At 31.2% G+C, this 24647-nt stretch overlaps 2 protein-coding genes and 1 non-coding gene across 5 annotated transcripts; all 3 read right to left on the bottom strand.

The window, feature by feature from the left end:
* Window positions 1-200: 200 nt before the first annotated feature.
* On the bottom strand, window positions 201-2414 carry LOC108335110 (receptor-like protein 57). Its single transcript, XM_017571050.2, has one exon. The coding sequence runs from the start codon at window positions 2050-2052 to the stop codon at window positions 1246-1248; it is 807 nt and encodes a 268-aa protein (XP_017426539.1). The 5' UTR covers window positions 2053-2414; the 3' UTR covers window positions 201-1245.
* Window positions 2415-11902: 9488 nt separating this feature from the next.
* Window positions 11903-15642, bottom strand: LOC108335157 (AP2-like ethylene-responsive transcription factor AIL1). Of its 3 annotated transcripts, none has more exons than XM_017571104.2 (9): window positions 15009-15642; window positions 14388-14916; window positions 14070-14152; window positions 13876-13884; window positions 13627-13715; window positions 13459-13532; window positions 13299-13373; window positions 13125-13201; window positions 11903-12704 (listed from the first exon to the last, which is right to left on the bottom strand). In XM_017571104.2, the coding sequence occupies exons 1-9, from the start codon at window positions 15301-15303 to the stop codon at window positions 12091-12093; spliced, it is 1845 nt and encodes a 614-aa protein (XP_017426593.1). In that variant the 5' UTR covers window positions 15304-15642; the 3' UTR covers window positions 11903-12090. The 3 variants fall into 3 exon arrangements, with proteins under 3 accessions (XP_017426593.1, XP_017426594.1, XP_017426595.1); XM_017571105.2 differs by having other exon boundaries at window positions 11904-12704; window positions 13125-13204; window positions 13323-13373; XM_017571106.2 differs by having other exon boundaries at window positions 11905-12704; window positions 13323-13373; window positions 15009-15641.
* A 7595-nt stretch (window positions 15643-23237) lies between these two features.
* On the bottom strand, window positions 23238-23331 carry LOC128194578 (small nucleolar RNA snoR126). Its single transcript, XR_008245953.1, has one exon. It is a non-coding gene; the product is annotated as a small nucleolar RNA snoR126 (small nucleolar RNA).
* Between the last annotated feature and the right edge of the window lie 1316 nt (window positions 23332-24647).

Below are 24647 nucleotides of genomic sequence, written 5' to 3' on the forward strand. Positions count from 1 at the left end.
CATAATTATGGGAAGCACCATATTCACGCTAACCCCTCTTAACTTTATTGCTGTAAATTTTAATTTTTGCTCACACTTTCTCCAACATCATCATTCATAAAGTGCCATTAAATATACATAAATAACAATAAACTTCATTAAATATACCATATCACTTAATTACTGTACTTAAGTATGGTGGTATATTCTTTTGGCTGAAGTTAGTGCTGGAAAAACTGTTTACGAATATTTGATACAGTTGTAAACCTAAAATAAAAGTAAAAAACACTTGGGAAATAAAAATGATTTTATATCTGACTTAGTATTGAGTAGTAATTAAGTGTAATGGTTTGACGTGTTTGGTGGTAAAACAGAACACGTATGTTAAGTGTTGTGTGTAGTCTAAAAATAATGATCCTAATGGTATGTGGGGAGAGACACATAAGCAGATTCTAAAAAACAGGGTTGACCAGTTGACGTTGGACTAACAAGTGAAGAGTGGAAGAACAAGTGATTATGAGAGAAGACAAGTCCCAATCCATGTGGCTCCACCAAGAAGTCCGATACTGAGAGGAAAACGCGGCAGTCTTGTGTGAGAAGAATGGCACCAGCTGTTTGTGTTGGTTTTGATATATTTTAGCACACTGGCAGACAGGTTTGCAGGTGAACGGCGCAGCAGTGCTTCTTCATCTAACACTACTACTACTACCATGGCAGTACCGCACCCAGTAAACCTACCCTACCTCCTGCCAAGCGCCAACCCACCCACAGATTCATTCATATCAAAATTACGAAAATCGAGACATCGCATTGCCAATCCATGCATCAACACAACAAGCAACAAAATTAAAGCTGCACAACATCAGTACCATACCACCCATGCACCTCTTTCAAAATTTATTTTCACGCTGCTAAGCTAATCCTATTCAATAAATGGAAACAACAATAATACAGCCAACCGGGATCGGGTAAGCGCAAAATTTTAAAACAGTCAATACTTATGATGGAAAGAAAGAGAGAGAGAGAGAGAGAGAAATTATAAATTTATAAATTACTATAAAATAAAATATGTCCCCGCTGATAGATAAGAGACAATGATCTGAACCACCCATAAGTACGAAGAAATTAGGGGTAGCCCACACCCAACCTCGCTTTTATAAACACAAAAAAATAAGTACCTGGTAGGGGCACTATTTTTTTTTTTGGATGCAGTTGAATGAGAGATGGGTTGGAATATTTGAAAGTATTGTAATTTGTGATTAATGTTCAATAATCGGGCATAAGGTGGCTGATTTTGCCTTCCTCCAGCGCCATCTTGCGCTCGGTGATTTTTAACCAGACACAAACTCCGGTGAAGCTAAGAACCAAACTGGCGAGGCCACTCCCCAGGCCAATCCCAGCAATGGCTAAAATGGACAACCCCCTATTCCTAAAAGGCGGCAACGGGTAACCGTAGAGATCCTTATTCCCCAGGAAGGAGCTGGCGTTGAATCTGGGCAAGTTCCCGCTACGGTTCGACAGGGAGGCGGGGATGGGCCCGGAGAGGCGGTTATTGGACACATCGAAGGCGGAAAGACGAGCGAGCAGGCCAAATTGCTGGGGAATAGGCCCGGTAAGCAAATTATCGTGGAGGTCGATGATGTTGAGATAGGCGCATAATGCCAGCTGCGGGGGAATATCCCCTTCGAGACGGTTGGAGGAGAGGTTCAGAACGGCGAGGTTGACAAGAGACTCAAGTTCCAGGGGGATTTGAGCGGTGAGGAAGTTGGAGGAGAGGTCAAGAGCTTGGAGATTGGTACAGTTGGAGAGGAATGGGGATATGGTTCCCCGGAGCGATAGGTTGTTGAGAGAGAGCTTGTAAATGCGGCCATTGTTGCAGATGACACCTTGGAGAATGGAGGTGGAATCGTTGCAGGGCTTGGCAAAGTTCTCTTCTTTCCAGTTATGAGGCAAGTTGGTGGAATCTTCCAAGGACTTGCTGAGGTGTGTCAGACATGCCTCGTCGCTTGGATCTGATAAAATCCCCGGAATCAAAGTCACCCACCACAGTAACAGCACGCACCCCACATCCATTACCAGACAACCTCGCCCTCTCCGATTGCTTTTGTTACCTTGTAGGAGAGTGGTGGAGACAGAGATCAAGATTCATCCAAACAGAAGTAATTGAGAAGCATGAAGAGTGAAAGAAGAAGAGAGACACTGTGTATTTAAGGGTTCCTTCTATCCAAAAGAAACAGGGTGTGAAGTTGGGAAAGCGAGAGATGTCGGATTTTTTGATGTTGTTATTGTTGTCTTAGGCCAAAGCGAGATGAGGGAATGAGAGAGAAAGAGGGCAGACTCTTTGAAAAACTGGTCTTCTTCACTCGAGAGCGCGTGCGTGTGAGGAAGGTGAAATGAGTTGAGGGGTTGGATGGAGAGAGGAAAATTAAAGGGTTTGTTGTCTGTGTGGGACCTTTCCGATTGGAGTTTGTGGGGGGCGATGACCTGCAAATACGAAGCCTAAGACAGCGACAATACGCCAAGGACATTATTGACTTTTTATATCACCACCTTTTTCTATTTCCACGCCACTCTCATTTCTACACTACTAACTGCACTTCCCCCCTTCATACCTTCAACAACCACAAACACTCTCCTTTCTTATTCTCTCTACTTCTACAATCAAACCCTGTATACTGCTTTCTTTATAGTCTGTCCATCTTCTTCATTAGACAGAACAATATAAGTTTCTTTATTTTTTAAAAATTATTTTTATTTTTTTAAAGTTATATCTTTTAGGTGTAATACTTTTTATTATATGTAATTAAAGTTATGTTTGGAGAGAAGATTGTTTGAACTTAACTTCTTTCCTTAATTTAATTATTTTGTTTTTATAATTATTTTGAGTTGCTTTTAACTTTACTAGTTTAGTATTTATAAATATTTTAATAGTGGATGGTAAAGCATTTAAAAAATATATATACTTGAAGATATCATGTATAGAATTCAAACATTCCAAGTAAAAAAATATATATTATATTAGATTGAGACGTAATAATTTGCACGATATTTATGAGTACGCCTGCTGATGATCGATCAATCACATTAAACTAATCATTCCATTGTGTGTCTGGCATTCTGCACTCTTTCACTCATTTATTGGGTGAAATTGATAAAATAATAGTAGTTTAATTGTTTATACTATTTATATCTAGAACACTTTTATATTGATTTTTAATTGTTTTAAGAAAATACTATATCAGTATTTTTTACATATTATATTAATTTTTTAAAATATTGCACTAAGTTTTCTGTTTAAAAATTATTAGAAGTATACAAGAATCTGCTTACAAATTCTCTAAGATATATAATGTATATAATCTTAATAATGATAACGTTAACCCATATAAAATTAGTGTTTTTTCAGTTAATTAGTTTAAACTATGAGTCAATGGTAACATGTGAAGAATTAAACATCAACCAATTGTTTGTTTTAACGGATATACTATTTATGAATAATAAAATGAGTAAGTTAGCATTTTTGTTTCAAAGAATTTGCATATTATTATTGTAAATGTGAATTTGAGTGATGAAAGCTATAAGCTGTTGTGATTTAGAGTAAGAGCAGGATGTCAGTGATGGAAGCTATGAGCTGTTATAGTAAGAGCAGGATATGCTTTTATAAAAATCATTTATACTTTTATATGAAATATTGAGTTTTTTTATGTGTAATTATGTTTTTATTTAAATGCTGCAAACAACTCTCATCAAACAATGAGATTATATATTACAACTTTATTTGTTTAATTAATAGTTGTAATAATTAATAATAATAAATATAAAACTTTTAAAATAATATTAATGTAAAAATAATGTAATTTTTTTATTCATTTTAATTATAGAAACAAAAGAATAATATTATATTATAATCTATTAAAATATATATAATAATTAAATTAAAAAAATAATTTTTATTGACATATACGTGAAAGTTTATAAAATAGCTAAAATTATAAACAAAATTTAAAAAACATGAAAGTCATTATTAATAGTTATACAAAAAATAGCATCATAAACTAATAGAAGTTAAAATTTAAAATTAGAGGTAAAAATAAATGAGATTGAGAATGAAATTTATAAAAGTTAGTGAATAATATGATGTGATAGATAAAAATATTGTATTTTGCATATGCATTCCTTCCCTCACCTTTAAATATCTCAAAACAAACATGACTACCCATCATAAATAGGTGCTTCAGAATACTTGTGAATAACAAATCCTCCTAAGAGAATTTAGTCTTAAAGTTCATATAAAGTACATTTATACTTTAGTAATTCATGAAATATATTCTCTAAAACTAAGAAGGTTAACTTTTAGATGTAATATGTTTACTAAATTAAAAAGTCATATATATGACTGATATCTATAATTTTTTTTTTTATTTATCCTTCGTTTTACACTTTTCCTATCAATTCTTGATGACATATTTCATTTATTATTAAGTATTATTAAAATATAAAGATGAATTTTATATGAAATTTTCAAGAAAAATGAATTTCAAATTTGTATATAAATTGAGAGATTAAAAATATATTTACTATGTTATTATAGTGCACTAAGTAAATGTTAAATGTTTTATTAATGTTACATGACAAGTCAAATGTTGGATATTTATTGGTTAATAAACACATTTTATTGAATATGATTTTAGTCTCTTAACTTACACATGAAATTTGTTTCTCTTAAAAAGTTTATACAAAATTTACCCATATATTTTAATAATGCATGAAATACATTCTTTGTAACCAAAAGAAAATAAAATGTAAAAACAATTTAAAAAAAATTACATGTGGCTAACAGATGTCTATCATGTGTTAGCCACATGTTTTGACAATTTAATATAGTTAATATGATGGTTGGACACTTTAATGTTAAAGTGAGATTTCATCACGATATACCTCTCATGTATTACTTTCCTTGTTATTCATAAAGAACTAATTATTCATATCTTAAGAATATTCTCAAATGTAACTTTAAGTATGTTCTAGACACTTAGATCCTAAGATCATCAAACTTCAATATCATCCCTCACTAACTTTTTAAATGAATCACTTGCACTAATATAAAAACTTTATAATGAGCTAAAGTTTTAGATATATTCTTAACATGTAACATTAGGAGGAAAATGATTAATTTAATTCTTCTAGTTTTAATTTTAGTATTTTCATTTAACTATTATAGTTTTCTTTTCATTATCTATTCTAATGCGGTAATATGCAAAAACAAACTAAATTTGAGTGAATTTAAGTGAAACTTATCAATAATTAAAATATGATAAATGTTCAAACCATATTAAAATTCACTTAAACTCGACACTTATAAGTCATATAAAAATTAACGTTATTATCATTGGTACAAAATATGACTTTTAATTTGTCTATTGAGCTTTAGTTTCAATCAAAACGAAATATAAAAAGTGCAATGAAAATTTTGTAATTTTCACGAAGTGTATGAGTTATGGTTAGAAAGAAACTAAGTTATTTTCTTCTTTTGATATCAGTTAGTAAACCGAAGTCTAAAAATGTACCACAAACACAAATTTATACTTTTCAAAGACTTATTAGGATTTATGTCCAAAACCAATGCCATAGGATCATGACAATTCTCCCTCCATAGAGATATACCATACTTTTCAGATTCTGTTAACTTAATTTTACATAAATAAATTAAATTTTTTTCTAATAATTTAAAAGACCTGTGTTATGTGACGGTTAGTGGGTTCTTGAATTTGTTTCATTATATAAATGTAGTTTTATGTTATGTGTAGTATTGATATATCGAATCGTCTTTTTCTTATTTATTTTTGTTCTGTATATTGCTTTTATGCTAATACAGTCTCTTAAAAACTAAAAGTTCAATCATGACTTTAACACAAAAAACGTTTTTGGTCATCGAACATTGAAACTATTAATTTCTCTCAAATTCTATTATGAGAGTCATGTCTTACGCATGGAAGCAATAAGTTTCAGTCACGTTTTAATTTATTAAAGTACAAATTAATATTTTAAATAAGGTTAAAACGGTTCTAATAAATTATCTACTTAATCAAAGTAAGAATAAAAGCAATCAATTACTATATATTTAAAGTACAAAAAATAATTCAGATTCATTTAGCACAAATGAAAGTCTAATCTCAGAAATGCATTAACAATGGAACTTCTCAAGATATTGCATCAAATATACATCCCATGACTTCAGGGTCTATGGTTGGTATACATACTCATGATCAAAACCCATGTGGTTGCTATCAATTCAAATTATGACTATAAAATTGAGCCAACCATAGTAAAACAAGATCTAATTAAACTTGAATTTTTTTCAAGTTATGTAGATAATGTATGATTTATCTCATACCACCAAGGCCATTGGATGCAAATGAATTTTTAAATTTAGGTACAGTGACATTATTTGCAAGGTTAATTTTAAGCATCTAAAGAAAATTTACTAAAAGAAAACAAATAGACTAATTAGATATAATCCAAGCGAATCTTAAACAAGATTAGCGCATGTAAAAAACTTAAAAGGGAACAACTTCGTATTAATTGGAGATAAGAAAAGGAAGGATCATATGGTTATGAATAAAATATAATGAGGTAAACTTTTTTAGTTTCTTATTGTTATACCTGCGACAATTTTAATTCACTGCAATACAGAAAAAAGTGTCTATCAATAATTCTTTAATCATAGGTAGGGTATTGAAAATCAAACTCCACTTGGAGGAACATTTTGTAAATTATAAATATATTTATATATATATATATATATATTATATATATATATATATATATATATATATAAAAGTATATATATAAGTATGTGTGCATTGGGAAGTACCATATTGGTAACACCTAAAAGAAGCGTGCATGCTGCACCTTTGAAGAATGGGGATAATAGCTACATTTTCTTTGTTTTGCACCCTCCACGAGAGATTGCGGATTGGGAATTGTTCCAAATAAAAATATTACAATTCATTAATTCATATGGAAGAAAGGGTAAAGGTTTTGTTTTTTTTTTTTTTTAAATACGTGTTTTATTAAAGAATCAATACTAATTTTATTATTTAAATTTATGCTAAAAAATACATCTTAAAAATCGTAGAATATATTAACTAGTTTTAATAATTTCTTTTAGTTCTGACTCATTCATTAATAATATCTCAAGAAAGTAAGAGTGGTGGTGGAATTTGGCCAAATAAAAAACCCTAATGAACAACATGAAAATGATATGCTTTTTGCAATAAGAAAAAAACAAAAATTGGATATGCATTGTAGCACCTTCCTTATTTCCCGTATAGTCAATAAGTCAAAGGTATATTTTTTAAATGGCTGCATTGATCTGAGGGAATATGAATATTTAAAATACAAGATGGCTTAATTTAAATTTGTTACGCTACTTACACTCGCCGTTTTCACTCTCTTAGTCTCTTTTGCCGGAGCAATTAACCCACAAAATCCAACCTACGGAAACAGCATAAGATAAGCTGTTTAGGACTAATTCTTTTCTTTTGTTTGGGTCATACGGCTTTATCTAATTGGGCTTTATTTATTAGGCAAGGTGGTCCCATTTCTATTGGGCCCGTATTTGCCTCTGTCGGAGGTAACAAAGGGCCCAACGTGAGTGTAGTTTGTAGACACAACAACATACTCTTGGGGACGGCAGCTAAGGTTGCAACTGTAAAACAGAGTTGTTTGAGGATGATAAAGGGGCCCACGACCCTCGTGTGGTTAGAAATACGGGCCTTGAGTTGAATGCTGAAAATGAGGCCCTGAAATGTCTGGATCGTGCACCTCCCACAGCCCAATACGGTCCCACAACAATGGAACAAGAGTAATCTTATTCTTGGCTTTGAATTTGATGGATAGCATCTTGGTTTTGGTTTATGCGATAATGCGAGACAATTGGATATTTTTGACTTTGTCTGTTACACTGCTGGATGTGACCTATGTTTAACTAACCAGAAACAGTATTTAAATCAAATCTTAATTCTCTGTTCTTGTTTGGTAGGTAGATGAGCATGATATTGATTTTTCCTTTATTTTTGAAAAAACAAACAAACATAAATTTCATCATCATTGTTTTAAACTATAGTTTTAACAAAGGATAAATGATAATTTTCATAGAACTATAATTTGTAATAAACATACAAAACAGACCTAGTTGTTATACACCCACATTTACATAGAAATATATCATGATAATTTTAGTTTTCTTAATATTTAATACAACTTATAACAAATTTATTCTGAAAATTAGAATAATTGTGTATCAAGCTCCATAATCATTAACACAGACCAACTTGGATCTTAAAATGTATGTTCATAAACTATTTTAATTTTTTTTAAATATAATCAAAGTACAACTAATAAAAATGTTGTTTTTATATATATAATTCCCATAGTTTAGTATGTGTCGAAATAACCTGGGAGCACACATCCCATTCATTCTTAACATAAGCATTTACTTTTATAAAACTGTTTTAATATAATGTTATTATCATGTACATTTATAATGCTATTTTTCTTTCTATCCTATTTTCATCAGCCTTCACATCAATTATATTATCCCGCACTTCTCCCATCTTTGTTATCACTTTCCTTACTGTAAAAAGAATAGTACAAACCCAACTTTCATTTATAATCTCCAAAATCATATATGTCCCTTCTATCTTTTTAGTCGTCTATTGATTTTTATAACTAATTTGATTAAAATAGATATTAGGATTATTTTCTTCAAATTTATATCGAACATAATATAAAAGATTTGATAGGAATTAAGAAGAGAAAAACTAGTAGTGCATGTAACGACAAAAAAAAAAAAAAGATGGAAGGGAAGACAAAGTCGCATTCTGGTTGTTTTGGGTGTAAAGGGTTTGAGGATGAAAATAGCATATCTTGATTCATGAAGGAGACTTTGGCGGCATAATGTTGGACAAAGGGTTTTCTTTTTGGCCTGAATGGGATATTCAATAGAAGATGAGGCACACAAAAAACCTTTCCTCTTGGCATTAAAGCCATGCACTACGGGAGAATGTCTGCACTAAAAGGATGGACACCAAAATACTTCTTCTCATTAAATGTCACTCTTCATTATTCATCGACATGCACAACCAAACATTTCTTCCTGCCCAGGATCCATCCATCAGTAGGATTTGACAACACCTTTATAATACCCTTTTTTTAATATTAAAAGGACCACATTTTTATTTCAAAAACTATATCAAATACTTTAATGTTCCATTTTCAAATAGTTGCCTAAGTTTATGTATATTTTCTGGTTGTGCTATTTTCAGTCTCCTTTATCGTAACGACAACAAGAAATTTCAGGTTTTTAACCATCCATGTCAAAAAAAAAAAAGTTACGAGTGCAAAACAAAACCTGTGTTTGTGGTGCTCTGAGCATGTATTATATGACATTTGTCCAGTTTTAAATTATCATGACTTTTTTTTTATATAATTTTACAGTGTGTAATATACTGTTTTTAGTCCATTTCTCAATTTTTCTTAGTAACTGCGCACCATAATGAAAGTATTTTGCCTCCTGTAAACTAGTCCTGGATTACTTTATAATCTGTCAGGGAAAATAAATGAAAATGTTGAATAGGTAACTAAGCCTTGAATTTGTAACAAGTGTGGTCGTGTTTAGATAAGTATTTAGAAAAAGTTTTTCTTATAATTTTTCTAATCACCTTCTTAGCCTATTCTCTTATAATTTTGCTCATAGTTAATTTTGTTTGAAACTATTTACCATAATTTTAACTCACCCGATAAATTTTTCAAAGAAAAAGTATTTTATGAACATAACATTTTCTTGGTGAAGTGAAAGGGGCATAGCCCCAATACAGAAAAAAAAGTCACATATTTGTAGAACAAAACAATTTATTTAGGCCCTTCTTACTTTCTTGAAAAAAATATATTAAATAATACAGATGTGTTTTTGCGAAATGAGTTAGAAAATGAGAAAATGATATTATATTTTTATTTTCAAATTATTTACTTCCACTAACTTCTTGATTTTCTTCCACACTATTGATCATTAAACATTTCTAAATGTGCTTATATCATTCTTTCCCGTGGCTAGCATACTTATATTTATATATATATATATATATATATATATATATATATATATATATATATATATATATATATATATATATATATATATATATATATTGTGTGTGTGTTTCTTAAAATCCCATCGAATAAACTTTGGTTTGCTTTTTTTAAATTAAGATGTATATGACAATATTCTAATTAAATATAATTAATATTAAAAAAAGTATTTTCCAACATTTTTCTAAATTATATATATATATATATATATATATATATATATATATATATATATATATATATATATATATATATATACACACACACACACAACTTTTTAAATAGCATATTGTACTTTAGAGGAGTCCATTTCCACCAATAAACTTTCTATTAATGCATAAAAAAACTGGTTAAGCTTTAATTGTGTTTTTTATTGTACAATATCTGCTTAACAGAAATTAAAATATTATTAATATATCATTTGTTTTGCTCAAATAGGTCTTTCTCTAGGTGGTGCTACAAATTACTGGAGAAGTACTTAAGAATTTCCCTTTTTATACTGTTAATAATATGTACAATTCCTTAATTGCGTGGTTAATTTGGATAGTGATTAGGATGCAGAATGATAATTATGTCGGTTGGCTTCCAAGGGCAAACTTTGAGCCAGTATCCTGAGAGAATGATTTAACTATGATTGTCGTTCAAATTAAAATAGTGGTCTCGGGTGTCAATTTATTATATACATTACTGCACTTACGTGTTGGTCTTTTCGTTGTTGTTCGGTGATTCAATTTAGATCATAAGCACACACATGTGCCGGAAATTGATAATACTACATATAAATAGCCCACGTTGGAACAAAGTTGCTCATGTTAAGTGGTCAGTTTGCCACGACCAAACCCCATTAGAATATAGATCAGATTGCTTTTATGAACACCATCATTAAGATTACAGATAGATTCTGGAAAGGATTTTTCAACAATAACTTTCTTTAAAGTAGCAGACAAATTTGTAACTCGATACAGGTCATTCATCAGATCACCTTAAGCTTATTATGAGGGAATCTATTTTTTGCACATAGCATAACATAACATAACCCCCTCTTTGATTGAATTGGGTAAGGAATTAATGTCATGCTGCCTTTAGACAAAGTTCAATCAGAATAAACGATTAAGTAATCATCAGAATGGACATAAGTCCTTTACAAACATTAATAATCCATCTTTTAGTCTTTAAATCATTCTAATAGTTTATTTGAAAACGATGCTTTAACACGCCCATTCTAATAGTTTATTCGAAAACGATGCTATAACACAAACAGTAAAGTATGAGAAAATTAAAATCAAAATTTCTTCAAAAGAAATGTAAAATATTTTAAAATCTTTAAGATATATATTTAATGAATATGATTGAAGTCCCCGGGGAAAGCACTTGTGATAAGAATTTCACATGATAAAGAGAAATCCCAGGCCCAGCCTTGTATGATTGAGACCATAATGAGCTGTTTTTGTACTTGCGACGACCAACAAAGTAGAAGCTAATGATGGATTCAAACGAACGACGAATAGCGTCTCCCCTCTATTGCCCAAGATAATCTTTTTATCTTTTTAATCATAATCCTTCTCAGTCTTCTTGTCAGTTTCTATCCATGCTTTAATGAAATTCTTTTCCTTCCCAGAAGCCATTTTAGACTTCTGACTGGTAAAATTAATAAAGAACTTCATTCTTTTGTGTATGAAAAAGAGGTTTTTCAATTTTTGTATATGAAAAAAAAAAAACGCACACTAAACGTGATTAGAATTATAGTTGATATTCCAAATAGCTTTTAGATAACAAGATTCCAAAAATTAATGATACGAATTGTGTTGTGGGATCAAAATGATTAATGTAAGCTAACATTTTAAACTTGCGCACAGGCTCGCTATTGTATTACCAGCTCGAAATTCACCTGTTCTCGTAAACATGCATGCAAAAAACAAGGTTTTGCCATTTTGCTAGAGGAAAAAAAAAAACATAGAATTAGGCATCGGTCCAGGAAGCAAAAATTGGCATCTGAGGCAAAGAAAGAGCTGGCCTGAGATTGGACGATAGCTCCCAAGAATCTCCGTCACTTGTTGGAATGTTAGTGAATAATTTAGACACTGTTGAAGGCATTCCAAAGAGCATTGGCAAGCTTGTCTTATCTGGGCTCTCTTCTCTTGAGCTGCTCAAACTTGTCACCAGAGAAGAAGGATTTGACAAGTGTGTTCCCATGTTACTCGATTCCTCTACTTCTTGATGAAATATGTTATCTATAGCCGTTGAGAAGGAATGAGTTCTGCAACTCTCGATTCTTGGTGGATTCTGGTCAAGCTGTTGGTGGGGTGGATAAGGAACCATCTTGCAGCTTTTCTGCATTACAATGGTTTCTTTATTGTGTTCATATGCACAAGGATTTTGGTTAACGAAGGCCTCGTTTCTTGTTCCATCCTCCTTCTCTCTGCTCCTCTTGGCTTGTTCACTGCTAAGAAGGTTGTCGCTCGCCATAATTTTTTCCACGTCATATCTTGTTATATCAAAGTTAGTAACAGCATTAACTCCTCTGAATTTAATGGCAGCAATATCATAGGCTTCTGCTGCTTCCTCTTGGGTGCCTAAAGTTTTATTTCAATGAAGGTAAGAATTAGCTTTTTCCGTACCGACAGTGGATGAGTATTATATTACTGTTTGGCCTAAAGCATGAGAATGAGAACGAAATCAGAATTTTATATAATTAAAAATATTAGTTGAAAGCATGATTGTTTATCCTTCTGAACTAACAGCTTTGATAAAAGCTGCCTTGAAGACTAACAGTGCTCTACAATATTAAAGTGGCTCATGATCAGCCTTATATATGTGACTGAAAAGAAAAGTTCAATCAAAGATTAGCTTTTAAGTCATAAAGCTTCCTCTTAGTCATTTCCTATTTTTAAACATTTTACATGAAAAGAACAGTGGTGAGTAGTGTAGGAAATATTATAATGATTTAACTGTAAAAAAAAAAAGAATAAAGCAAATAATTTGAAAGAACTCACTGAAGGTTCCAAGATATAGATCTTTGTTTCCAGCCACTCTCCCAATTCGAGCTTGCCACCTTCCATGTTGGTGGTGCCTGCTACCAAGTTAATAAGAATAATGAACCGAGTTTAGAACAAAGTAAATTATTCTTCAGATTTCAATCGTATTAAGTTAAATTGCAATGCATATACAATGTAAATGCTAGCCTGTGAGACCTTGTTACTCCTCTATACATGGATGCTCCTCTTGAGAATCCGCTGCTTTTCCTGATGGTTGGAAGTTGAATGTAATGGTTGTGAACATGGATTAGTAATTCAGTTCAAGATGATGCAGATATCAAAGATATTTTACCTTCGTAAATGAGCAACATATTCTTGTCTCGTCATGTTTTTCATTTCCTCAAGTTCGTTTTGATAATTTTCCAACTGTTAAAGAATAACGTAAGTTACTGTCAATTAAGTCCTGGTAGCTGAATACAGCCTCAATCAGAAGAAAAATGAGAAAGAAAGTAATCATTACAGGGAAATTTATATGAGAGGAGGGTCCCCAATACTTGAGTGCGGCCATGTCGTAAGCTCTTGCAGCTTTTTCTTCCATATCATAACCCCCTACAATAAAATTTTTGGAATTTACTTGTTTAAATTGTTTTTCTTCTTTTGCTATCATCACGACCAGGATATAAAAACGATATCTTAAACTTCCAGTTAATCTATCATTAAGAACAATATTAAAAATAAAATTAAATTTTCTGGCGTTGGAAAACCTTACCCAGATACACTGAGATGCATTGCATGTTCGAGTGGAATCATCATCGAATCAAAGACAGAAAAAAAAAAGGATCAGCACTAAATGCAGAGCTTTTCAAAGGGGAATAAAAATGAAGTCAATGGATTTGTTTGACCAAAAATATTCACCGAAAAAGAAAAAAAGGTAAAGTGATGGGAAAATAGTCGCTTTCTTACCTTGCCTTCCTTTCCTTCCTTGGCCCTCCTTCTTGCAACTGTTGTCCCATAGATGAGCTTCATATCTACCAGTCCACCTATGCCTGATGAACAAACATTCTTAGAAATCGACGCAAAAAATAATAAGGAAATAAACAATCAAATATGTTGTTGGCATTGTTCCTGCATGAAACCTGACAAAAATCTTAACTTCTTAAGCAAAGAGCACAACAGAAGTTAAAAGTTATTAAGCAAGTTAGAGAATATCATTATAGCCTTATCGTTTAAAATAAATGTGCCTGAAGCGCTAATAAGATTTAGAAATGACCAAGCACAGACCTTGTTACACCTCTATATTGAGATGTTCTTTGCCCAAAGGTGTCTATGGATTTCCTATGTACTATTTTCTTCTGATTCTGGTCCACCATTTCAAGCCCCCTTTTCTTCGTATCATTGATGGCAGGCGAACCTGTAACACGGCTTGATGGTCTGGTAGGGCTCACAGACAAATTCAACGAATGTAAATCCCCATATGTTATTGATCCAATATTGGGTCCAGATTTGCTTCCATTATCCTCCAAAGGAACAAACATCCTTGACTCCTGCGCTTGACAAGCAGGAAAGTCCCTCGAGAACCAACTTTTCAGACAAGCAACTTCATCCTCAGCTATACAAGGGAGTTGCTGCTTAGACCCTTCTAAAATCACATCATGGTTGTTTCTTAAGGAAGAATAATATGGTGGCTGTTGCTTGCTGATGTTCTCTTGTACATGGTTTTGGTTATTTGGATCGTTCGATCCATGATATGAGAGTTGGTTGTAAAACATACTATCCAAGCTCAGAGGTATTGCCGAAGTAGTTGCCATTTCTTCACAATGTATAGATAAAAGAAAAGTATTGAACGAGTTGAATAATTAGTACAGTCATACAAAAAAAGCAGAAGTTTGAGTTGGAACTAACCTTGTGCTTGTGACCTGCTGATAGCCTCTATTCCATAGAACGAGACATTGGATTTAAGGGGCACGATAGGCAAGGAAGAAAACATTCCAACATGTTCACCTAGGATTCCATAGTTATGAAGAGGTGTGTGGTGGTAATACGTTGGTGGAACTGTTTCAGCAGCAGCAGCAGATGAAGGGTGTGTTTGATGAGAGTGTGAAGGAACAGTTATATTCATCTGCGGGGAGAGGGAGAAACCTAACCAGCTATTTTGATAGTTTATGTCAACGGTTTCACCATTTTCTACAGGCTTCATGATCTTGTAGATTGATTGAGTATCAGTAGAGTACTTAACTTCACTGGCTAACAGAAACTGTAGGCAGATTTAAGGCAAGACAACTCAATCATTGGAAAACAGATAAACTACTAAGTCACGATTCACACACATATTTATATATATCTAACTTATGATTTCCTCCCCCTTCAAACCGATATTTGCTTTGTTAAATATACACCTATGTTTTGATGGTTGCAGAACTGAATAGGCGAAATCTAAATTCTATCCGAGTGTGTAAAAATAAATGAGTTTTTGTGCGTGTATAAACGAGGGTGTGAATGGACAGATATGTGTATGGAACAAAGCAAAATGCTTTAAACTAAACAAAAAGAATGTGTTCCAGCAAGCATTGCTAGGTATACTTCCCGCCTTCTATTGGGATCCGTGCTTGAGAAAGACATTCCCTTTTGCTTTATTCTACGCTCCCTGTCCCTTCTTCACTTTCCTTTTTCTCTTCTACTCTTGTTTTTCATCTTATGTAATTCACCATATTTCTCTACTCTTTTCTATACCTTTCAATTCATTTTTCAAAATGCTGATGGTAATACTCTACAAAATGACACAATTTATCTCATTTATTTATTCAAAACATACAAATAACAATGTGATTAAATAGGTGATGAAATTTTTATGTAATAATTTTGACAATGCTAGTTATGAGCGGTTAGAGTTGAGTTAAACTTAAATGGATGAAATAGAAACAGAAATGTCCACTTAGAACTCGTTAGGATAGACTTTAACTATGACTCTGATACCATATTAGAAGTGTATTTTTTTAAGCTTAATTCAACCCCACAAAATCGGCTTGTAAGGTGAGGTTTGCATCTTATTTATATATTATAATTAGACCTTATTAGTAGTCGATGTGAGACTTCTAACGCTTTCTTTACCTTTTTAAACAATAATCTCATTTATGTAAGAATCTAACACATGCATATTTTTTCTAAACCCCTTGTCTTCTTAGCGACTAATTTTATCTTTTAATTAACTGTCTTACGCTACTTTTTAATTTTTCGATAACTTAATATTTACTAAGTAAGCTCAAATTTAACTATTAATTTATTGTTTAGTTCCGTATTTGTAGTTAATAATAATTGGGCTGTTACGAATTACTCCTTCTATCACATCTTATTTGTCCTTATTTAATGTTAGTTTGTCTCAAATTAGTTAAGTCACTTTTGAACATAAGAAAGTATCACTTGCTCTCTTTTCTCAATAACACTGTCGAGAAATAAATGTACGAGAAAATATATTGTTAATAGTACAGTTATACATATATGAAATAAAGTTATTTGAGTTAGATTATACTATTCTATTGAAGAAAGTGGGACATTTTTATTGAAGTAATCTTTATCATCGACCTTATTATATTTTAAAATTTGATTTAATTAAATTTTTAATACATACGTTACCTTAAATGATAATAAAATGAGATAAAAGGAAAAAGTTTATTAAAGTGTGAAAAATGTAATTATTTGATGTTAAAGCATTAAAGCAACACGTAATTATCACCATGCTTAATATTAGTAAGGAAAAAAAAGGAGAGAACGAGACAGGCAGTCCTGTAATGCACCCAAGATGGAGTGGACAAAATTTATTTACGATCTTTAAAGTTTTTTCTTTACTTTTTGTTTTACGCTCATACCAAGAGGAAAATTCCAATTCGATATTTGAAATACAAATCTTCGATACCAAAATTTTCAAAACTAAACTTAAAAGCTTAACTAAAAGTTAATAACAAAATCACCTAAATAATTATATATATTTTTAGTTTTTTTTCTTAGGTACAATTATACCTAACATTAGATGCAACTACCAACTGAGCCACTAAAATTGAATTAATGGAGAGAGCAGAGGCAGATCTCGGTTGGATGACGTTAGGAATCATGATGACTCACCAAACTTTTCTTAATATATTTTAAAACATTTATCCATATATTTAATAACTATTTTTTATATTAAAACTGTTTTTATAATTTTTTTATTATTGTACTTTATTAATATTCAGTTAGTGAAAAATAGGGAAAATAATTGTCCTTTTTTTCAATATTTCTCGTTTACAAATATGCGTTAGCGATAAATTAGTAAAAATAAGAATATTTATTTTAATTGACAATTTGTTGAACCAGGTCTGTATTTGATTATTTATTGATAATTGTTACACGAGTTGTAAAAGAGAAAACGTACAAGAAAATATGTTGGAGTAAATGCATGTTGGATTTTATTTAAATGAAAATTTAAACATTGTCGTACACAAGTCAAAATAAATTTTTAGGAAAAAGTTTATTTGACATAAATGGTTTTAAAAAAATAAAATTTTATATTTTTTCTTAAAAAAAGGAGTGAGTAGTGAACGATAGTATCAAAATTATAGTAAAAAAATTGTGGTGTGAAAATACCAGTATCCAAATTTTTGTTTCTAATTTTATATAGGCTTAATACCTCTTTTTGTCCCTCTTTATAAGGGAAATGTTCAATTTCGTCATACCTTTTTTAAAAAGTTCAATATGGTCCCAAGTTGTGTAAAAAGTGTCCAATTAAATCATTTTTGGTCACGGCGTTAAATATTTAACGATCCAGCTGACAGCGTGGACTGATGTGTGCAACGTGGCTGTTTACCTTCGTAACGTGGCAGTGACAGTGTTTCATTAACTGAGAACGTGACACTGATTAAAATTTCTGAGTTAAGGCTTCAAAATCGCAATTTGGGGCTTCTAAGGTATTGGGCTTCGAAATCGCAATTTGACTGTTCATGGGTTGTGTCGAGCTTCTAAGGTATCGGAGACTTTGTGGATGTTGGGTGATCTCAGGAGTAGGGGTTGGAAACCCGATTTCATGGCTTATTGGGTTGTTGCCGCAGGGTTCCGATCAATGAGGAATGTGGCTATAATGTTTTTCAATTTCATGGTTGAGAAAGAGAGGTTCCCAACTATTTTGACTGTTAATGATTTGTGTAGGAATCTGTGTAGGCATGGCAAGGTTGATGAGTTATTGGAGACATTCCATGTTTTGAATTCTCAAAACTACTTTAAAGATGTGGAACGTTTCAATGTAATGATTTCATTTTTGTACAGGGCTGGGAAAGTGAGAGAAGGCTATACTGTTCTGTAGGAGATGAAGAAGAAAGGGTTTCAACCCAATGTCTCGTCTTATAATTACATAATGGAAGCGTGTTGTAAGGAGGATCTATTGCGTCCTGCGAGGAAGCTCTGGGATGAGATGTTCTCGAATGGCTGTTTGGGGAATTTGAAAACACTCCCCACTGCCACGTTCTCGGTTAATGAAAAACACTATCACTGCCACGTTACGAAGGTAAGCAGCCACGTTGCAAACATCAGTCCACGCTGTCAGCTGGATCGTTAAATATTTAACGCCGTGACCAAAAAGGATTTAATTGGACACTTTTTACACAACTTGGGACCACATTGAACTTTTTAAAAAAGGTAGGACGAAATTGAACATTTCCCTTATAAAGAGGGACAAAAAGAGGTATTAAGCCTTTTATATATTCACACAAAGAATCGGGTGATGATTTATATATGCACTTTAGAACTTGTTTGGTTGACCATATATAAAATAATGGAATGCAATATTTTTTCTATTTTATCATGTTAAGTTTATCATTTTCTTAATTTTCATATTTTGTAGTTTTAAGAAATGGAAATAGACCAGTTCATATGAGACTTTTTAAATATTTTAAATAATATCGATTTATTAAAAAAAAAGTTAAAACTGAAATCTACGTTTTTATTTGTTTTTCTCTAAGAATGTTTTTTTTATATATATATTTCTAGGCTTTAAAAAGTCTAACGTTGCATATTAGCTTGATTAAAAATCTATTTTTTCATTAAGAAAAAATAGTTGAGAATAACATAAAAAAACCTCAAATATGTTAATCCCAAACCTTGAGGGAAAGAAAAACTCTATAAACTATAAAAAAAAAATAAAAGTATAATAATTAAAACGACTGTTATTTAAGACATAAGACAAGAATAAAAATAGTTTTGAAAGATATTTTAAAATTTATTTGTAAATTATTTATATAAGATAAATTTATTTTTAACATAATTTACTTAAAAGTACATTTTACAATCAAGCTTATAACGGATCAAATCCCTGTTAGTTTAATACGCTGACACCAGGGTGGAACTTATATTTAATATATCCTTAAAATAACTACAAATATTTAGCACTTGTTTACAAAAATATTATAATTAATCGTATAAAGTGCACTAATTCAAATTTATTTGGATGAATTTTTTTTTATAAATTCGACACATCCGATCTTTTTTTGTTATTAAGTCAAAAAAATATAACTATGTTAACAGAACAAAATTCCATTAATATCCCTATATCAGTGATGAATTTATTTGGACAATTTTTTTCTAAATAGCTTAAAAGAAGTTTTTTCATAAAATAAAATTAATATATTTAGAAGTTAAAAGTAAGAATTTAGAAAATTTATGTAAAAAAATATTACGAATAATATATAAGATAATTCTAAATGATGTAAAAGAACAACGTATAAAAAATATTTTATTATTCTTTTTCTCTAAATTTTTTTCGAAAGAAGTCTTTCAAGTTGAGAACTATAAGAAAATGCAAAAACTTTTGTTATTATTGGACAGCCATTCACGACAAGGTTTTCATATTTTCATTGCTTATTAAATAAATTATTAACGTAAAAAGTTATCCTGAAGGTAGATAAAATGAAATTCTTTATTATTATTATTATTATTATCATCACTATAATAGTTTAGCTGTTAATTTGAAAAGGGGTTATTTAACTTAACTTTAGGTATGACCAATATTTGTTTAAAGGACTGGGAATGAGGTGGGGTCATCTTAATTTATAATTCTGTTAATCTCACACATAATGATTTTCCATTCCTTCTGCATCGATCACTGAATTTCTACTATCAATGATTTTAGAAAACGTCATAATTTAAATATCTTTGTCTTGATAGAAATTGTGAAACCTCTGATTGTTGCATTCAAGAACAAAGCAAAACTTTCACCATTCCAGAGCAAGCAATTAAGGTGAATGGTGTGTTGTCTGCAACATGTAATGGTTGCTGAAGAAAGTGTTGCATTATGATATCTCATAAGATCTAATCTGACCCAATGTGACATGGGTATCCATGATTGCATATAGAAGTAGAAGACCCTGAACTTTTCTTTTTATGTGCTTTTGGCCATTATTTCTACTCAATACTCGCATTAAAACCCAAAAGGGAATATTAACTCATCAAAACTGCACAACCTTTCTTTTAATTCTTTCTCTTTTCACCTTCAGTTTTGTTTTTTCACGAACAATATTTTCAATATATTTATATAAAGCTCTTCTCATATTCTTTGGACATTCCCAACATGGGTCCCATAAAGGTATCCCAATGAAACATGGGATATATGAATTCTATGAGTGGGAGAGGGAAAACTGTGCCACTCCACTCCATGTGGTGCTGCAATCCAATAAAATAAAAAACGTAAAAGCACCATTAATGTAAAAAAATGTCTAAGCATGTGGGTTGGTCAATTGGTCCACTCTAAAAAAAACATTCATACATAACCATGAGTAAAATAATCATAAAAAAAAAATGTAAACTTTTATATTTTTAAAAAAATAATAATAATATCGAATGTAAAAGATTTAAGTACGTCATTACTCGTGAAAAAAAAATAAACAAATAAAATAGGACAAGAAGACTAGTTTCTATCTTATCTTCTATTTCATGTAACTTCACAAAGAATCCCTCGTATACTATGACAAGGAAGATATATATTATTACCAAGATTTTTTACTATGCTTATGCTAACCATTGAATTGGTCTTAGAGTGTGCCCTCTTAATCAAATTAGAGAAATATTGTGGGAATGATGAAGTGAAGGACATTAAAAAAACGTACTTTTTATATGGTACACACATTAACTTTTATAATTAGCATATAATAATAAAGGCTTGCAAAACATCATCGGTTATTTAATATCAGTACAGACAGTAAAGTACTGGAATCGCTAAACAACAATATCCTTTGAGGTCCACATGTACGACAACGCCATAAGAACCAAAACAGCAGCAACAAACACGAAAGAATGCATACGGAGTTCTAGTGCTATTCAAGTTTTTTTTCTTCCTTTTATTTTTTGGCTTCACAAGTATGGTTTTATTAGTTCTTTTACAAATTTGCAGTTACAATTTAGTAAAGAACTGAGTGTTTTAGGCATCAGATTTGAATTCAATTTGGCTCCTGTGAGTCCCCACTTTAGAAGCAACTCGTATACACTTTATTTCAGTCTCATACAGACTGTGCAATTAATGGGAATTGCCCATACAAAAACCTTAAATTTAGATTCACTTTGATGAATATCATCATTAGTTTGCATGCAAATTTGCGTGACCGAGTTCATGGAGACAGAAATTCTAGAGCCCATGATTTGGTTTGAGAAAAAGAGATGGGTGAGGGAGTTTTTGGCAGTGAAAAAAGAAGCAGAACAAGACTAGGAGGAATGTTGAGAAAGATAAAGAGACACTCTTTTTTATAGTGGTAATGATGAGTATATCCACTCACCAAATACCAGAGACCAATTAACAGTTTGCCTGAAAATTATGTGGCATGGCCAGTAAAGTAGCTTCTGCAATGCCTCGGCAAACTTTGCTTTCTTTACATTTCACCATCCTTTTCGTGTGGGGCGATGGGAAGCGTATCTTCGTGCCTTTTTCTCACCATTGTTGCCTTTGAGGTAATTCACTGCTACTGCACTGATAAGTCATCTATCTGGGGTATATCATTTTCTGAAAAAATTAAAGGGTATTGATATTTCTTGTTGATCTGTATAACTAGTGCATATTGTTATTGTCAATGAAATTTTCTAGTTGTAATAACAGTTATTTAGCTAAAAAACTCCACAGTAATCAAATTTCAAATATTAACGAAGTCTGGTGATAATTATTTACTATCGTAATATACATCTTACTTCATCTCTCAGGTTAAAAACAAATAAATAGCTAAAAGCCTATTCAAAACCATATGACAAACAATTTCAATGCATCATGAGACATGGGAGTAAGCACCCTTTTCTTCATGCTGTTGCCATTGCTCTTGGTTTTGGTATCTTCATATCATTCAGCAATATGTAGTCTTCTCCAATTTGGGGCTCACATCTTCCAGCGATAGCACTCTCCAAGTTTTTATTATTTTCTCTGTTTTATGTTTTTCTTAATAATCCCATCACTGATATTTTAGATATGCATGAGTTGTTTTTATCAGCCTTTTGATACTCTTAACGTGGGATCGAACAACTGTAACTTTAAAATCAAAGTCAAATGTCATCGTTTAAATGTTTTGACGTACATAACATTAAGATCTTCAAATTTATGGAGCAAAGTTAAAGAAGAGTAATGCAAAAACAGAGCTCTCCGGGTAGGAAGAAGCGATTTTCAATAGAAAGATTGTTATGTCGTGATCTTACATTCTATTATTTGTTGTGATATTTAACATCTTTTTATACAAAAATTTTAGAAATTGACACTGTCAAGGAATGTATCTTCGGAAAGGTTAAAGAAGATACTGATACAGATCCTGAAATCCTTTTATTTAGACCTTAATGCATGGATAAAGAAAAAGAGAAGATATCCGTCCACAGGCTAGACCTTAAGACGCAATGCAAAGAAACGAGTCATGTGACCAAAAAGAATTTGCTTTGTTTATCCAAAAACATTACTTGCAACATGCCAACCAAAACTCTAGCACATGGATTAATGGGTATAGCAGTATTCAAAGCAGAAGATAGAGCAAGTGCTTTGACGAGGGAACTAACGATTTTGCACCGTAAATATAATAAACTGCCATCAACAAACTGAAGAAATGATTTGTCAAAATTGTTCCAACAGTTACATGCAGAAAAGTTGAAAGGTAGGCTCAGACACGCACAAACACTGTCATCACAGAGCAAACTACTTGCTTTGGTCATTATCAGGATCGAGAAATGTTATCGGTCATCACAGCCTTCATAGTAACAAAAAAGGGGAAAGTGCATTGAAAATTCCAGATTTGAAGAACCGAAAACTAAAATGTCAAAATAAGAAGGAACAAACACAACAAGAATTAGAAATTAGAAAAAGGCATGCAGGATACAAGACATGTCCCATGAAAGAAACGCTCTGCGGAAAGATTTGGAAACAGGGCGACGCAGGGTGAAGAAATACCGCACTGGATAACAAAAAGAACCCTAATTCTAAATTATTTTATTCTTGTTCTTCAGACCCAAGTGAGTCTACACACGATAATTGGGCCACCATCGGAAGCAAAACGGGCTTGAAGGTTAAGGCCCATATTTCCAAATCTATGGAGGCCTATACTATTTACACTAATTTTTACCTATTTACCTTGCCATATTCTTTTATTAAATATATTTTTAGTTCTTTAACAAATTAAAATTTATATTTATTTAAAATATAACTAAACTTCAAAAGTTAATATATGTAATTAATTTAATTTCATTGTTTTACTAATCATACATACTTTTAATATTAACATTTAGACGATTTCTATCAATATAATTGATTTAAAAAAAATATATTTGTTTGTTTTTTAATTTTGAGACTAAAGTATATCAAATTTTTATGTTGAACTAATTTTCATATCATATCAGGTTAAATTTCAAAAAATAAAATATATTTAATTTTTTTTATCTCTTTTTTACAAAACCAATCCTATTCTAACAAACTTTCCTGTTTCTACAAACCACATTCACAAAATAACAAGTGAAATACGTATTTAATGCTGAATTTTCTTATACTATTATATAAAGGCACACTTTTTAGTTTGATAATGTTATCTTTTAATAAAATTTGTATTTATGTTTATTGTATTGTAGGAACATAATTTTTAACTAAAAAAGTTATTTAATAAAATAAATACCTACACAATTACTAATTCAATATTAATTCGTTCAAAATTCTATTTAATTAAAAAAAAATTACAATAAACGAATATATGGCTACTTTTTGTGTGTATGAAAAGTAAAAAAGGAAACTAGACACGAAGATGAAGGGCTGATAAGAAAACACACACAAAAAAGATGAAAACAACTTGGATGAAGATATATGACAAATTTGCAATTGCCTACGCGATTTGGGTACGACAATGACAATTTTGCGTGGTTTTCTTTTTGGACAGAGCAATTTTTCTTTGTCATTCTATAATAACTAGGTATGATTTGAAACGCCACCGAAAAGGTGTTTAATATAAAATAAGAAACGCAGTGTGTATGAAAACAGATGTCTATTACTAATAAAAATAAAACAAAACACTTTAATATACC

Source organism: Vigna angularis, chromosome 10 (genome assembly GCF_016808095.1).
Source record: "Vigna angularis cultivar LongXiaoDou No.4 chromosome 10, ASM1680809v1, whole genome shotgun sequence".
NCBI lineage: Eukaryota > Viridiplantae > Streptophyta > Magnoliopsida > Fabales > Fabaceae > Vigna > Vigna angularis.

Coding starts and splice junctions, on each gene's coding strand:
- LOC108335110 (XM_017571050.2), bottom strand. CDS start 2,052: ATGGATGTGGGGTGCGTGCTGTTACTGTGGTGGGTGACTTTGATTCCG.
- LOC108335157 (XM_017571104.2), bottom strand. CDS start 15,303: ATGAAGCCTGTAGAAAATGGTGAAACCGTTGACATAAACTATCAAAAT. Junction 13,533..13,626: donor CCTCTCATATAAATTTCCCT/GTAATGATTACT, acceptor ATTCTTTAACAG/TTGGAAAATTATCAAAACGA. Junction 13,202..13,298: donor CACAGGCTAGCATTTACATT/GTATATGCATTG, acceptor ACTTGGTAGCAG/GCACCACCAACATGGAAGGT.